Here is a 16,995-nt window from a genome sequence, read left to right as displayed (position 1 = left end):
ACTGACCCAAAAGTGTTCGTGTTTCTTTGGCAGGCTCGTATAGAAGAACTTGAAGAGGAGCTGGAAGCAGAAAGAGCTGCTCGAGCCAAGGTGGAAAAGCAGAGATCAGATTTGGCTCGAGAGCTGGAGGAACTGAGTGAGCGGCTTGAGGAGGCTGGGGGAGCCACAGCTGCCCAGCTGGAGATGAACAAGAAGCGCGAGGCGGAGTTCCTGAAGCTGCGGCGGGACCTGGAGGAGGCCACACTGCACTACGAGGCCACGGCTGCCACGCTGAGGAAGAAGCACGCGGACAGTGTGGCCGAGATGGGCGAGCAGCTGGACAACCTGCAGAGGGTCAAGCAGAAACTGGAGAAGGAGAAAAGCGAGCTGAAGATGGAAGTGGATGATCTGTCATCCAACATGGAGCAGATGGTCAAGGGAAAAGTAAGGGTCCTGAGGCTTCCCAACCCCCCCAAAAGTCATGGGTAGCTAAGGCTGGTCTGAAGGTTTCTCAGGACACCTGGTATGGCTGAAGTGCTTTAGAAGGTGGTGTCTTGCATCATGCCTCCCTTACCCAGCTGGTGGTACAACCCTTCTTCCCTAGAGATGGGACAGCAATTAAGATGGCTTGTCTGAAACACAGGGTACATCCTCAGTCCCAGGCATATTGTTTATCCATGTATCTCAGGGCACAAAAACATGTCAAGTAAATTTGGCTCTTCCAGGCTGGTGACAGCTGAAGTGATGCCATCCAAGTCAGGATATCTCTCACCCTAAGCAGAGTCCTTTCAGATCCTGCCCTTGGTTCACAGTTTTGATCCATGCTAGCACGGAGTGTAAAGCAAAGGCTTGCATGATCACACTGTGTATTTTCACTTCCTACAGCTGAATTGTGGATTTTGTTTCCTGAGCAGATAATCTCAGTAGCTTTCAGAGCACTCAAAATAGATTTCTTTCAGTGCAAGTGAGGAAAAGAAATTCTCAGTATTCTCAGAGTTGGAAAGCTGTCATCAAACCCAATTTATGATAAATAGCAATTAAAGCAGAATCAGTAGAGCAATTTTCATTGGAGGTGATTTTCCCATCTAGCAATTATGAAGTAGCTATGCCTGCACTTCTTAGGCACTGACTGCTGCTGAAGCTCTTGCAGAGCCTTTTTACACTGTTGCTTACATCCAGAACAGAGTTCAGGGAAAACAAACAGGGAAGGTGCTCTGATGGGGAGTCCCATGTCCTGGGATCATAGACATGGGGCTGCCCTTTCCTGCTCTACTGCTGTGATATTTGTGTCTTTGCTATCTGCCATTCCTCTGAAAGACAAACACACAGAAAAACTGATACATTTTGAAGGCTAGAGCTTCCAAATATTTGCCTGGAAGCTACAGCTTGCTTTGTCTTTTCTCCTGATTCCAATTAGGCCAATGCAGAGAAGCTTTGTCGCACTTATGAAGACCATCTGAATGAGACAAAAACAAAACTGGAGGAAATGACTCGCCTCATGAATGACCTCACTACTCAGAAGACTAAACTCCAGAGTGAGAATGGTACGTGCATGTTCTGCCCAGATAGAGTGCTTCCCAGGAATTTATATGGGGCACCTCTGCACTGCATCAATGAGATGCATTCTGCAATGCATCTGCTCTGAAGGTGGCAAGGTTGGAATTGCTGAATGGAGCAGTAGCTTTGTGTCTTTTGACATTTCTATCTTCAGTATTCTTATAACCTTGGTGGGGACACCTTGCCTTGGACTGGCTTTTAAAACAAACCTATACCCACATTTATCAGCATACAGTGATACCGTTTCATGAGCCAAAATGGATGTGCCAGCTTGGAACCCAGGATGTGCCAGGCTGCCTAGGTGCCTACTTTCAGGAACAAGCATATGTGTATCTAGAAGTACTGGAGGGAAAAAGGACTTGTGCCTGTGTGAATCCCATCTTCCTCAGCCTGACCTTGAGCATTGCACCCTAGAAGATGTTCACATATCCTCTAAATACCACATGTCCTCTAACTTCTTGCTACCTTTCTGGCCAGAGCAGTATTATTTAATTTCTGCATTCTCATCAGATGCCACTGTTCTGTGTATTTTTAGACATATTTTTCATTTGCTGTTAGCTGTAACTTCTGTGTCTCCTGTAAGACTGTGGTTTTGACCCTGCAGTGACACACTTCCTGTGCCCAATTATGTTTTCCTTATGCATTCATCTGTTCTGTATGCTGGTCATTGTGAGGTTCTCAGGGTGCTTTGCAGCCCTCTGAAAAGAAGTCTGTGGAAAAGCAATATAAAATAGTGAAAGAAGTGAAACCAGCTACAACTGCCCATGAAAATAAGCCTCAGTCTAGTCTGATTCACAAACTGAAGTAAAATTAATGAATCAAGCTATTGGCAGTATAAAAAAAAACCCAACTGACCAAACAAGAAAACTCAAGTCATTAAACCCACCCAAAAAAAGGAAAAAAAAAAAAAAAGAAAATCTAAGAAAAACTATCCTGGTGAAGTATCTGATGGTTACAACTTTGGAAGAAGCTTCACAACAGATTGATCACAATCACTGTGAGTTCTTTTCATCAGCAGAATTGGACAGGTAGAACTATGATTTTTGACTGCAACTTTGTCATTTCATCATCTTGCTCTTTTTTTCTTGTTTGCTTATTTGTCAAATCTTGTGGCAGGTGAGTTTACTAGACAACTTGAAGAGAAGGAGTCACTGATAAGTCAGCTGTCCCGGGGAAAAACATCCTTTACACAACAGATTGAAGAACTTAAGAGACAGCTAGAAGAGGAAACCAAGGTAATTCTTCATCTGTGACCCATTCCTTGAAATGCAATGGTGAAAAGTGTTCATGTTCAATTGTAGCCTAGATAAAAGCTGAAATGAGACATAGGCATGACAATGATTCCTACTAATTGTACTGATATAAGTTCCTGCCCCTGACTGAGGCAAGTCACAAGAGAAGAGTTTGGGAAAATCATCGGCTAAATAAATCATAAATGCTAAATAAAACTTACCCTGCAGGATAGCCAAAATCTCAGGTCTTACATCTTAAAAGTTTGGGTTGTTTCTCTAAAGCTGTTAAATTATCCTCAGTCTTGACAGCTTCCTCCTCATGTCACCAGTTAGGGATGACTTCAAACAATTTTCACCTCACTTGACCTGGACTGTCAAAGACAGAGGCAAAAAGGAAAAAAGAAGCTTAACCCTCCATTTGAATTTCTAGGGGCTGTTTGTTTTGGTTTTGCTGTAGGTAACCTTGCAATGCTGTGGCCTTTCTATCCCTGCAGTCCAAAAATGCCCTGGCTCATGCGCTGCAAGCAGCCAGGCATGACTGTGATCTCTTGCGGGAGCAGTATGAGGAGGAACAGGAAGCCAAGGCAGAGCTGCAGCGGGCTCTCTCCAAGGGAAATGCAGAAGTGGCACAGTGGAGAACAAAGTATGAGACTGATGCCATTCAGAGAACTGAGGAGCTGGAAGATGCCAAGTGAGTTATGTGGGCTTCAGCATACCCTTGATTGGCAGAACTGTGCTCACCAGGTCTTGTTGTGTGCTAAGGGTAATAAACTTTCCTGGCTGGAAAGTCCCTCTGACTCAATGCTGTAATTTGGGGCTGTCCTTCTGTTCTTATTGCTTGGGCAGGTCAATGTTTCTGCTGAGTGCCTGTCTCTGGAGCAGTGGATGCAGATACGGGGGTTTATTTGAGAACTAACAAAATTAGATAGTCCTACTTAGTTACATCACACTCTCTTACTTTGCCCCAGCCCAGTACTATTTTTCCTTGGTCTTGACTTCCCTTTCCCACTGGGAAGTGACTGCTGCCCTGGGAAAGCAGGGCAGAAAGTCATGTTGGTTCACACTGTACAGCTGCTCCCAGTTACCAGGCTCAGGTTGCTGGGCAAGGTCTCTGAACATCTCCAACTTCTGCCTCTACACATCTCTGATCTGCAGGATCTTACCACACTTTCAGCATATTTTCTTAATGTATTATCTCCATAATCTTCTTTCTAGGCAGTGCTTTCTTTCCAGCACCTCTTCTTGCCAGGACTCCCCGTTTTCCCGATCTAAATAGTCTATGAACAAAAGCCCAGGGCATGACCAGCCTCCTAACTGCTGGTTGTCTCATCTTTTAATTGGAGGAAAATGACACTGTCATTTAGAGCAGGTCTTATAAAAAAATTACAACCAGCCCATACTGGTTGCAGCTAGTAAGTAGCTAGCTGGTGCCTGAGAGTTCAGAAGTTCAATTTCAAATATGCACAGACACGCAACAAAATGTTTTGCCACATACCACTATGCATAATTTAAGCCTTTTTTCCCATCATAGCTCCTTCTCTCTAGAAGAGAGGGAGAGGCTCAACTTCCCTCTCTGTTCCTCTTCCTCTTGCCCCATCCTCATCCTCATCCTCACCCCCTCCCTATTCTCCCTTTAAGAACTGATTTACTGAGTTATTGCTTTGGTGTCAGTTTTTCTGGATAACACAGCTGCAGTGATACTTGGTCATTTCACTGTGTCTTCCCACCTGGTAGGAAGAAGCTCGCTGCTCGCCTGCAAGAAGCTGAGGAAGCAATTGAGGCAGCCAATGCCAAGTGCTCCTCTCTGGAAAAGACAAAGCACAGGCTGCAGAATGAGCTGGAAGACATGATGATTGACCTGGAGAAGGCCAACTCAGCAGCTGCCTCGCTGGACAAGAAGCAGCGTGGTTTTGACAAGATCATCAGTGACTGGAAGCAGAAGTATGAGGAGTCACAGGCAGAGCTGGAGGCTTCCCAGAAGGAGGCCCGTGGCCTCAGCACTGAGCTCTTCAAACTGAAGAATGCCTATGAGGAGACACTGGACCACCTGGAGACTTTGAAAAGGGAAAACAAGAACCTCCAAGGTAGGCTTCATTCAGGTCCTGCAGCCAATGCAAGAGCCACATCAGCAGATGGCTGGAGGGATGCAGGTGCCCTGCAGCAGCTGTGGGGAAAGATGCTTATCTCATCCTGAGATGAGCTTTCCGATGTCATTTGAGACACTGATGCTGCCAGTGAATGTTTTGCACATGGAGACTGGTATGACCAGAACAGAGGCTTCCCTTTGCCCCCTGCCAATGAAACTCACTGGCAGAGGAGGCAGTCTCAAGTGAGGAACAAGAAAGATCATAGAGGTGCAGTGGATGAAGCCTAAACAGAAGTTTTTATCTGCAGATCACAGATAAAAACTAAATCACTATAGCCTCTTCAAAAAGCATTCACAAGAAAAGGTGTGTCTGCAAGTTGTTCAGGTAAAACATCTTGCTGTAAGTGAAAGTAAGGCAGGGCTCTTGTACAGAGGCGCCCCTGAGGTAGCAGTTTGAGGCATGGGTTCTCTATTCACACTCCATGAATTGCAGGATGTTCCAAACTCTCTGTTTGCTAAATCCATCCATCCTCTTTTGTTTCAGAGGAGATTTCTGATCTCACCAATCAGATTAGTGAAGGAAACAAGAGCCTCCATGAAATAGAAAAAATCAAGAAGCAGGTTGAGCAAGAAAAGTCGGAAGTTCAGCTGGCTCTGGAAGAAGCAGAGGTAAGGAAAGAAAGCTCAAGGGAAAATGAGAAGGTGTCTTTATCAGGATTTTCCATAATTTTCATCTGCCCTACTTTACCAGAACATGTCTTCCACAGCTCTGAGATGTGGAGAATGATTATGTACTCTGTCAAAAAGCTTCCCCTGCTAGGAAGGGAAGAATACATCAGTTCTTGAGGGATCTAAGGGGCACAGTTTACTTTCCTGGACTGTGTGGAATGGCTTTCTAAAACTCAGTGGTATTAGGAACTAACAAAAGTAAAGTGATGATGTATCTTACTTTAGATGTGAAAGAAATGGGTTAATGCAGATTTTCTCCCTTTCTTGTGAATTTGGGCCTCTGGCAGTCACTGCTGATGACAAAGAATTTCCACATGCCTTTCCCATTAATATGTTGTGGCTCCTGGTCATGATGTGTGGACCTGCTGCATCTTGGTTGGAGATCAGCAGGGATTTTGTACAGTTTTGTTTTCACAATCCTCATTCCTCATTCTCTCGATGGAAGCCTAGCTAAGCTTGTGCAGTTCCACCCTTCAGAGAGCACCTCCCAAAATATGGTGTTCAGTTCTGTGCTTTCATTCCTGTTGAGGGAGAGCAGCAGGGAGACAGAATGACACTGGCTTATACGAGACCTGAAAGTCAGAGGCTTTGTTATTTCTTTATGGGCTGTTGTCTGCTTAGTTCTTCACTTCTATATATAAGAGAAATGTGGGAATAAAGACAGGAACAAATCACCCATTTCACAGATTTGTCTTCATGTTAATTGGAAAGAATGAACAGAGAGTTTTTGCATTTTGTCATACAGAGCTGATGTCTGTTACTTCTTTCCTTGAAGTCATCTTGCCTAATAAGGTTATGTAATTGGGAAGTTTCCAACACTTTGTGATTTGGAGAGATTTTTGTGAGCGGGAGCGAATGGATGTGTGGACCCCTTCACTCTCCCAACAACAATCTTGTTTTAGCTTACCCCTGTCCCTTACAAGCCTGTGAATTTCTGGAGGGTGTCTGTACAGAGGTGTGGAGTGGGGAACATCTGTTGGTGTCAAAACCATGCAGGCAGGGCTGAAGGTGTTGGGGTGTTGTTTGGGTGTTTTTTTGTGAGCTGTGGACTGTTCGACAATTTGTCCTCTGAGGAGCTTGCTGCTCGGTTTTCCAGCTGTCAGGTTGCATTAGAAGGCAAATAAATGTGTTGTTTTGCCATGTAAGCTACTTGTGTCCTTGCCTAGAGAGAGAAGGAGGAAACAGGAAGAGAAGTGTGGAGGGATCATGTTTGTGCAGCTGTTTGTAGTTTGGAGAAAAAATCAATTCCTGGTTTGCAAGCTCTTGGTATTTTCTATTTCAGGGAGCTTTGGAACATGAAGAAAGTAAGACTCTTCGTTTTCAGCTTGAACTTTCTCAGGTTAAAGCAGAGTTTGAAAGGAAATTGACAGAAAAGGAGGAAGAAATGGAAAATATAAGGTATTGTGCAGGAAGCAGCATGTTTCTTAAGGGAAAAGTCTGAAAAGACTGGAACTATTCTCAGAACCCAAGCCAGTTAAACACACCGCAGATAGTTATGCCAGCATAGGCAGATACTGTCCGTACCAGAAACCAAGACAGCTCTGACTATCTGCCGAAGGCTAGCCCTGCCACATTTCCCTTGCTCAGTTCAAATATTCCTGTCAGATCAGCCTCTGACAGTGTACAATTAAACCCATCATGCATAACACACTGCAGCTGTAAAAAACTGGCTGACATACTCAATTCACAGCAGACCAGGGCCACTAACTCTGTATGTTGACAATGCGGAGGTAAGTAGATCTAGAGAGCTGTCATCTCCTTATCCTGTGTGGGATGGCTACCTCCCAGGGGGACCCCCAGGCAAAATCAGCACTACTTGCCTCAGTGGTGCTCAAACCCATGCTATCTGAAGGCATTTAGTTAATTTATGCAATTACAGCTACACTGAGTGTGGGAGGATGTGAAGAGCTTGCTGTTATGTGTACACCATTAGGGTAAGCAGTGAGAATTGCAGATGTGCAGAAAGTGTGAATGGAACAGGAGAGGAACTTGCAGACAAGATGGATAAACAGTAAAAAATGGAAAGCAATTAGGTGAGAGGAGGATGGTGTCTTTTGTCTCTCCCCTCCCACCCAGCAGAAAAGCAAGTCTGAAGAGTTATACCCTTAAGAGGAGGCCATGCTAGCCTATGTGTTTGTGCAGTTATTCAGAAAACTTTAGCCTTGAATTAGTCAGTGTTGTGATGTCATTAATTCAAGAATCATATTATTGGTTATTGATAGGCTAAAGGATAGGGAAGGGGAAGTCCAAGGCCCACCCTGGCCAGCATACCCAGAGGGATTGATATGTTAATTGCTTCAGAACCAAGAATATTTTGGCCCTTTCACCTTCTGGTGTCCTGCAGATGTTTGGATTGCAGAGATCTTGGGACAAGCTGTGCTAATCAGTGCTTTTTGCTTCAGTTTCACAATGAGTGCTCTGTGTTGCTTACTGGAAGTCTTGGGCAATAAAGCCCTCAAGTTTTATCTTGTTGACTTGGTGATTTCCCAGAACTCCTACACTTTCAGCAGAACTTGGCCAGCAGTGAAATAAATCTTTCCAAGTGTGTCCTATTCTGTGCTTTGAGTTACTTTCTGATTTTAAGAGAGCAAAACTTTCATTGTAGGACTTCTCTGTTACAGAATCAAGAAAATTAGGCTGTTTGTATCTGCTATGTCTTTAAACTGACATTAAGCTGCCTTTCCCAAGGGGACCAGGCTGTCAGCTGGGTGGGTTAAAATCACTTCTAAATTTAGATGTCCGTAACACAGATTTGTATTAATGAATCATTCCCCTTATAATTAGCACGAGAGAAGTTTTTTCAACATCTGTTTTAAGACACAATAAATTGTAGCTTACACGTGCCATTTACTATAAAGAGCACCTAGAGCTTAGAATGTAGCAACCTACCTTCAATTTGATTAATCCCCTCCACTAATGCCTTCAGTAAAAGGCTAAGATGTAAATCATTCCAGGAAATTATTCAGTAAATATTTTACTAAGTGACTGTTAGGCTGGAAGTGCTTCTTGTCAGGTTCAAATCCATACTTGCTTGTGTTTACAAGAGCTCTGAGAGCACTCCTTGCTCCAGTACTGCCAAAGGAAATACAGAAGAAGGATGCTAGAGGTGCTTACAGATCAGGAGTTAGCTGAGGGTGTGAAGCACATCAGCCAGTTAGACAGCAGTGAGGCACTGCAAGCTATGCATGCTATTATGAGTGCTACCTATGTCCATCAGAAATACACTATTTCTGTAAGGGAGACACTTTCAGAAAGTGAAGTACTGCTGCAAGTACTTCTGTGTCCCTGAACAGAGAGGAAAATCATTCCATTCATCCTTCATGTCCTTTTCAGGAGAAACCAGCAACGTGCCATAGACTCACTGCAGTCCACCCTGGATTCTGAAGCCCGCAGCAGAAACGAGGCCATCCGGCTTAAGAAGAAGATGGAAGGGGACCTCAATGAGATGGAAATCCAGCTCAGCCATGCTAACAGGCATGCTGCAGAAGCAACCAAGTCAGCACGAGTCTTGCAGACACAAATAAAGGTACTGGTGACCCCAAGCACCCAGCAGTACTCACGGGCTGGGTTTCCTTAGCACAGACCAAACCAGCAGTAGTGATGGTGATTAAGAGAGAAGCTACTCCCAACAATGTAAAGGGAAAGCCTTGGTGATCATGTCTGGCATAGGAAAATCCTGAAATGTGGATTTCTTCTCAGACTTGCATACAAGCTGGACAAGATCCAGTCACAAAACCCTTGCTGGCTGCAGCCTCTTGCAGGGGCAGAAAGGTACAGCATGAGGAACTGAAAACCTGTCATTTTCCTGTGAGCTTGCAAGGCTTTTAAAAGAAGCAGAGAACAAGTGGGTTGTTTGGAGTACAGGGATTGTGTGTATATTCAGCTTTCTTGTTTGTGTCAACCTTTGTAATAGCTTAAAAAAAAAAAAGTGTTTCTTGCCAAGGCACCTCTTCTGTTGTCTCCTCTCCCAGAACCACCAGCTCTGAGAGATTTGAGAGCATAGATTTTTTTTCCTCCATTGCACTACATACCACAAAAGCTATTCAACTTACAGTTTGGAAAGAAAATAAAAATATAATAAATTTTAAAAGTACTGAAATTCTTGAGGTTGATCCCAGGTAGCCACTGCAACCTGATATAAAGACAGAGGCTTGAAATGGGGTTGTTTTATTTTAGGAGCTTCAGGTGCAGCTGGATGACTCAGGACATGTGAATGAAGATCTGAAGGAGCAGCTGGCGGTCTCTGACAGGAGGAACAATCTTCTCCAGTCAGAGCTGGATGAGCTGAGGGCTTTGCTGGACCAGACTGAACGGGCAAGGAAGCTGGCAGAACATGAACTGCTGGAAGCCACTGAACGTGTGAACCTGCTTCACAGTCAGGTTGGCTCTTTCTGTGCCCTCTGCCTCACTGGTTAACCTGAGCCTTCTCTGTTGATCACTGACACTGTTTGTTCATGGCCACCACAAGTCTGGCATGCCTCCAGAGGAAAAATGAGGCAGAGGAGTTAAGTCACTCTGGGGATGTGCCACCTGACTCCAAGTTAGCTGGAACAGATGATTCATCCAACTGCTTTAAACAGCTTCCAGGAAAAACACTGATAGAAAACAAAAATAGTAAAGTTGATTTCCTTTATTCTTCCCCGCTGTAAAACCAGTTTCCTGCTTTAGTTAAGCCATGCCCTAGACAGTGAGGTGTTTCTCTGGAGTGCAATGCAGGCGCTGCTTTTGTGATGTTACTCAGCAGTGAAAACCACAGGGCTGGGCTCTCACAACAGGGAGATGATGCAGGGCAGGAAACAACAGGGACCCACCTGCAGCAAAGTGCCCTCTATGCCTGCAGGTCTCCACTGAGATCAGCCTTTGGGTGTTGTCCCGGTGGACACTGCCATTTCTAGGGTGCCATGGAGGGGCATGTCCTGACTTGACAGCATTTTTACTAAAACCCAAAGCTTCTCTTCACCAAATAATAGTCACAAAGAAATGAAAATGTGCTACAGGCTGGCAATGTTTTGCAGTATTTTCTCCTGCCCATTGGTGATGTTGTTTTAATCACCTCAGTGGCTGATTAGTTTACCAAAATGAACAGCTTTATTAATTCTTCTATTTCAGCCTATTGCTTATTATTTTATCTAAATCAAAATGTGAATATTTACAGCTTTGAGAGTATTTTTAATATTTCTTCAGTTTGAAGCTACCGATGCTAGTCAAGGCAGCCCTTACCACATAGCTGGGTCTCCATTCCCAAATATTGCTCTGAGTAATCCAGAAGTGGCAAAAATCAGGAAGCCTTGGTGTGCTCTGGTATTTAGAGTAATTGTCTCTAATCATCACTTTTCCTCCTTTTCCACTATTCATTTGGGAAAAACTTAATAAAAGAACACAAGTTTGATCAATCAAAAGAAGAAGCTGGAGGGTGACATTTCCCAGATGCAGAATGAAGTGGAAGAATCACTCCAGGAGTGTCGGAATGCAGAAGAAAAAGCCAAGAAAGCAATCACAGATGTAAGTAGGCTGGTTCCTTGCTCACTTCTTTTCATACCACAGCATCTCAGGACACTAGAGTGTAGTGAATGTCACAGGCTTACTTGTAGGCATTGTAAATTAGAAGCCTAGTGGTAAAGCACAGGGATAAAGAAAACGAGAAAAAGGGAGAGGTGGAATCTTAAATAAAAGCATTAGAACAGAGAGGAGGGAAAAGGCCTCCAAGGTTTTTCTGTCCTTCCATTTTCTCTGTCCAGGCAAGATATGCACACAGAAGGTATTCTGTGGAGCTTTGGCTACAGTGATTTATCCAAGAAAGGGATAGTTCAGGACTGATCTTCCGGCATTTATTCTGAAACATAATCCAACAGCACACAGAATTTCCTGTAAAATGTGGTTGTTTTTTAGGCAGCAATGATGGCTGAGGAGCTCAAAAAGGAGCAGGATACTAGTGCTCATTTAGAGAGAATGAAGAAGAACATGGAGCAAACCATTAAAGACCTCCAGAAGCGACTGGATGAAGCAGAACAAATAGCTCTGAAAGGTGGGAAGAAGCAGATCCAAAAACTGGAATCCAGGGTAAGTTTGTGATCCAACTTCAGACCGCAGCCTTCTGCTTACAGAATTGGCACCAGATCTGTAGCCTAGTGCTGCCTAATAAGTTCACAGAGGCTGAGAGGGGGTAGTATGGACACTTTCCTCTGTTTCACAAAATGCAGGTGAACAATTTGTGGAGGCATGATTCCCCTTCATTATCCAGCTATGAGCTGCTGACCAGCAGATGAACAAAGCCCTTGATTAGAAAAGAATTAAAAGCCCCAGCACCTAAACTCAGCAAAAGCCTCTCCCAATGCTTGCTTTGGTTAAACTTTTTTGGCCTTTGCACATGTCTGCACTTTTGACTGATGGTGCAGCTGGAATACTTTTATGAAAAAACAGAGTGGAAATGTGATGTCTTCCTGAAATTTGACTCTATGGAGATACCTAGCAAGTAAGCATTTCTTGAACTGTGAACCAAATTATCTGCTGCTTTAAATATAAGTAGCATAATGGCAAGGGTTTTCCCTTTTTTGCAGGTTCGTGAGCTGGAGAATGAACTTGAGACTGAACTCCGTCGCAATTCAGATGCCCAGAAAGGAGCCCGCAAGTTTGAGAGACGCATAAAGGAGCTGACTTACCAGGTATGCAGCCAGCACCAGGTCACCGGCAAGACATGTTGTAAGCAGCCTCAGGGTTACAGTGAAGGAGGAAAAATGGCGTTAGTCAGACCTTTCTGAATGCTGGAAGCTTTAGGCAGAGGAGGAACATCTCCCTACGGCTTCCATCACAGAATGCTTTGGGTTGGAAGGGACCTTGGAGATCATCTCATTCCAACCCCCCTGCCATGTGCAGGGACACCTTCCACTAGACCAGGCTGCTCAGAGCCCCATCCAATCTGGCCTTGAACACTTCTAGGCATGGAGCATCCACAGGTTCTTTGCGCTACCTGTGCCAGTGATCATCATCCTGTTGCCTGATTTGCTGTAACTAATGTTAGAAAGCCTCTGTTGCGGGGATTTGGACATTTTTAGCACAGTATTAATATGGAACAGGCCTCAATGACTATTTACAATGCAAGGGAAGAAAGAACCCAGCTTCCTCTCAGCTGTGCTGCTGTTACTAAAAGGAGCCATAAGGACTCAGGTGGCTCTAATGCCCTGCTCAGCGTAGGGATGCTGAGTCCCAGGGCTCTGTCACCTATTATTGAGCAGCAGGATCTAGTCTTGAGCCTCCTCCAGGTTTGCTAACAGCTGCTCATGCTGCTTGGCCTTCAAAAAAGGCCTGTAGGACAGAGCACTTATCTTTTTGCTTTGAACAGCATTAAGAAGATAAACCCATCCATCTGCCTTAGGAGATTATTTAGCCTCCTACCTGTTATTTTCTCTTTCGTATGCAGAAGCTGAGGGTTGTTTTCTTTGAATACGGTGTGCAGGCAGAATTAGCTGGTCCCTCTGCTTATGGAGCATGACAGCTTAAACTAGGCTTTTTTTACCAGAAATGCCTGTGAATCAAACTTCAAATTATGCAAATTACATAGTTCCAGGCTCAGCCGTATCTGCTTCAATATATAATGACACACTTTATAATGACAAGCATGCTCCTCACCCCGAGCAAGGAACTCTGCCTTCGTGTATCACCTCTGAAAGTCTGTGCACTTGTATATCTTTCTTTACATACATTTATATTTACACATCTATACACGGGAAGGGTAGTCTCAGTCTTCATCCTCCACACACACATCTTCAATGACGATGTAGAAATTTTTGTCATGTGTACACAGGACATGGCTAGTTTGTGCTTTGAGCTATGTTTTGAAAATATTTATGGCATCCATAATTATTGTATTGTGGTAGATGCTTTAAACCTTTTTACTCTATCAACCCAATTAATGGTGTTTTGATACAGTCAGAAGAAGATAAGAAAAATCTTGCCAGGATGCAGGATCTGATTGACAAGCTACAATTAAAAGTGAAGAGTTACAAGCACCAAGCAGAGGAAGCTGTAAGTAACCATCTGGGTCTTTTTACCTTTGAGAGATGTATTGTTCTAAACCCACAATTTTTTATCCATAGAAACTCCTAGTACAAATACACATTTTATGTCCATAAATAATTCTTTTCATATCTATATAAGCCCTGCATATAAAACTGTTTTATATTATATATAAAATAAAATATATAGCATATGTGTTGATTATATTTAAAGAAGTATGCCATTTTATCCTAAGACAGCAGTATAATTTGCAAGAGAAGGGGACAAAGGGAAAGAACAGCCCCTCAGCCCGTCTTAGCCCCTCAGAAGACACGCTGAGAGCCTCTCAGTTCACTTAACATGGAAAATGCCACTAGAAATATCAATTCTGTAAAACAACTATCTCAGTTCTGCAGGAGGCAAGTGGTGCCCATACAGCTGTTACCTACTCATGCTGAGCACTTTCCATCCCACTTGAAATTAAAAGCTTTGTTTCATGTGGACAGAAGGAAATCAGCTGTACTCTTTTTTTCTCACCAGGAAGCTCAAGCCAATCTGTACCTCTCAAAGTATAGAAAACAGCAGCATGATCTGGATGATGCTGAAGAAAGGGCTGAAATAGCTGAATCTCAAGTTAATAAACTGAGGAGCAAGTCAAGAGACATTGGCATGAAAAAGGTATGGTCATACTGTATGGGGTAGATGTGACACACAATAGTGTTAACTAGTTGTGTTAACACACAATAGTGGATGCTCTGTATCGGTTACACCTCTGAAAGTAGTGTAGACTAGGATAAATTCTTGGGTTTTTACATTTGCTTTGTTTCACTCTGCCCCTTATTTTAATATTAAGATAACCCTGTAGGACAGCAATCTGACACTTAGACAAAATATATTCTCTGTATTTTTGTTGTCATTTAACCTCTGTTCTTAGCAGCAGAAGGAGAACTGGTGATTTGGTGGGTTTGTTTTTGGTTTTTGGGTTTCTTTTTGGAAAGGATATTAAAAGACTCCCCATTTTTCTCTCCCTGATGATGCAGATTTCTATGTATGTAGTAGAGCCTGGTCATTACCACATTAGCAGATATTTTAACGTGGCTCTTTCAATGAACTTGTATTGATTGGAAGAGCTGGATGAAAAGAAAATATTGGTGATTAGTCACTTAGATGCTGGAAAGTCTTTAGAGATTAGAAATATATTTGTGGTGTTTTGCACTTGAACTGAATAGTAGTAGAATAATGTTGATGAAACTAGAAAGCGCTTAAGAACTTAGTCTGGAACTGAAAGCAAACTTATCTATACTTGCCTTGTGGCAAACAGGGCAAAAAAGAGTGAGGTTGTTACTTTTAGGAATGATAAAAACAGGAGCAGGGTCATTGCTTAATCTATTTCATTTGCAAGTTGAACAAACTTCTATGCTTAACATCACATATGTTTTATGGAGTTGATAGCTCCCAAGCTAAGAAAGGGGAGAAAACCCCTTTACACTCTTAATTTCTGCTTTTGTATTGGCCTAATGAAATCACCTTTGACTGACAGAAGTTAGTGCTGCTCCACCAGAGCAAAGATACATTAAAACTACCTAACTATCTGGTTTATCACACATTTATGTGCAATGGAAGCAGTACTGTAATGGAACCTCAAAAGATTTGCAGCTTTTAAGGATAAAAAAATTCCACAGATTTTTCTAAATTATTCTACCCCTACAAAAAAAAAATCAAAATTAATATGGATCATTTGAAGATTCACAAAGCCATGGCATCACACAAACACTGAAACAGGTACACCATGAGAATTTTTTTTTTTTTTTTAAATACTGTTACAGTTGCTGTTTATTTCTTGTACCTTACTGGTACCCTCTTTCTGCTTCAAACATGCAGAAGTCACAGAAAAGTGGATGCCTGTTTTTACTAGTCAGATGCTGTTTGCCAACACCAATTGCAGCTCTGGCAATGGAGCAGAGTGTTGCTCTGCCAAAAGATAAGCTCAGTGGAACACGCAGAGGTGGCAGCTCCACAAGTAGGGTCATGTGGCAGCAACTGCAGGAGCTGCCAGGAAGTACATTCAGGTGGAGACTGCTGTCCCAAAAATCACATGTCCTTTGGGGAGAGAAGGGCACTGTAGAGACTACTCTAATCCTGCAGCATTAGAAATACCTTGTCTACTGCTACCAGTAACCATTTCCTTTATACTCTGGGGAGTGTATGTCATTCAGAGCACCACCATCTATTTAAAAAGGGTTGTAGAAGTCCTCTGCCATCAAAAGGATCTATATAACCTAGAAAAAGGACAGGATACCTGCATTGTTAGCTGGAATAAGATGGTAAATGTTGGCTAGACTGCTGCTAGTCTATATCAGATACAAATTGGTAATACCAGGGAACAGAAGCATTAGTGCAGCTTTTGTCACTTACTTATGAACTCACACTAAAACCTCTTGACATTTCTATTTTTAACAGTTTCATACTATCTCAATTGCCTTTCAGGTTCATGAAGAGGAATAAAAAAGTCTAAGCTGACAAATATGAGAAAATACTTGACATAATCAAGCACAATTGAAAGCAGATGTAGAAAAAAATAAGCACTTACAGAAATAAACATCAAGTGAAAATCTAAATAGACTGTATAGCGTATTTCTTTCATTTATTTGTGTTTTTACTTTGCCAAGCCTTAGGGATCAATAGAAGATTACATCTCGCCAACAGCCGACTTCATTATCTTGGAACAAATCCTAATTGGCAGATCTCTGACAAAATCAAAACTAAGGGCAAATCCAGTCATGCTGCACAGCCTCACGTATTTTATATGCAGATTGTTAAAGCAGCTATCCTGGTTTATGAACAGTACTTCTCCCTTCATTCTCTCAAATCACACTGTCACTCTCTTGCTCTCCCTCCCCTTCCCCCTTCCCACTCCCAGAATGGAGTTGGGAGTTGAATTACAAAAAGTGAAAAACCACAGGCTGAGAACAATTTCCGGGAAACAGCAATGAAATTAGAAAATTAATGGTAACAGCAACAATGTTATTAAAAAAAAGTATACAAAAGAAGGGTGATGCACATGCAGAAATGCTCACCCTGGGCCCCTCCTTGAAGGAAACCCTTTTACCACACAGACAGTCCCTCTCCCCAGCCCCACCCCCCAGTGAAGGGGGTAGTATCAAATAACATTAGGGTTCTGGTCATGCCCGCTCATGGCTATTGCAAAAAAATAACCTGTCCTGGCTGGAACCAGGACAGCAGCACAGATTAAACCTGTGGAAGGGACAGCCCTTAAAGCTGGGATAACCCAGCTTCCATTTGTCCTGCCCATAGGACCCTGAGTTTTGGAGAAGAGAAAGTAAAGATTTCCATATGAACAGTCAATTCATAAGCTTCCACTATCACCAGTCAAGGGGCTTCTCTATGCCAGCTGCAAGA

General features: G+C 43.0%; 1 protein-coding gene across 1 annotated transcript in view; it reads left to right on the top strand.

Annotated features, from left to right (window-relative positions):
* MYH15 (myosin heavy chain 15) overlaps positions 1–16,213 on the top strand; it is a 42,378-nt gene extending 26,165 nt beyond the window's left edge. The window contains exons 28-42 of the mRNA XM_053934599.1: positions 34–423; positions 1,397–1,523; positions 2,653–2,771; positions 3,263–3,459; positions 4,503–4,852; positions 5,399–5,523; positions 6,866–6,981; positions 8,917–9,109; positions 9,760–9,963; positions 10,960–11,085; positions 11,473–11,643; positions 12,141–12,245; positions 13,510–13,605; positions 14,116–14,253; positions 16,063–16,213. Coding sequence (XP_053790574.1) covers positions 34–423; positions 1,397–1,523; positions 2,653–2,771; positions 3,263–3,459; positions 4,503–4,852; positions 5,399–5,523; positions 6,866–6,981; positions 8,917–9,109; positions 9,760–9,963; positions 10,960–11,085; positions 11,473–11,643; positions 12,141–12,245; positions 13,510–13,605; positions 14,116–14,253; positions 16,063–16,080 — 2,475 coding nt within the window. The 3' untranslated portion in view covers positions 16,081–16,213. The remainder of the gene's footprint in view (positions 1–33; positions 424–1,396; positions 1,524–2,652; positions 2,772–3,262; positions 3,460–4,502; positions 4,853–5,398; positions 5,524–6,865; positions 6,982–8,916; positions 9,110–9,759; positions 9,964–10,959; positions 11,086–11,472; positions 11,644–12,140; positions 12,246–13,509; positions 13,606–14,115; positions 14,254–16,062) is intronic.
* The last annotated feature ends 782 nt before the right edge of the window (positions 16,214–16,995 follow it).

This window comes from Vidua chalybeata, chromosome 2 (assembly GCF_026979565.1).
Source record: "Vidua chalybeata isolate OUT-0048 chromosome 2, bVidCha1 merged haplotype, whole genome shotgun sequence".
NCBI classification, from domain to species: Eukaryota; Metazoa; Chordata; class Aves; order Passeriformes; family Viduidae; genus Vidua; species Vidua chalybeata.
The sequence above is the reverse complement of the archived record's forward strand: the minus strand, read 5'-3'. Positions and strand labels throughout refer to the sequence as shown.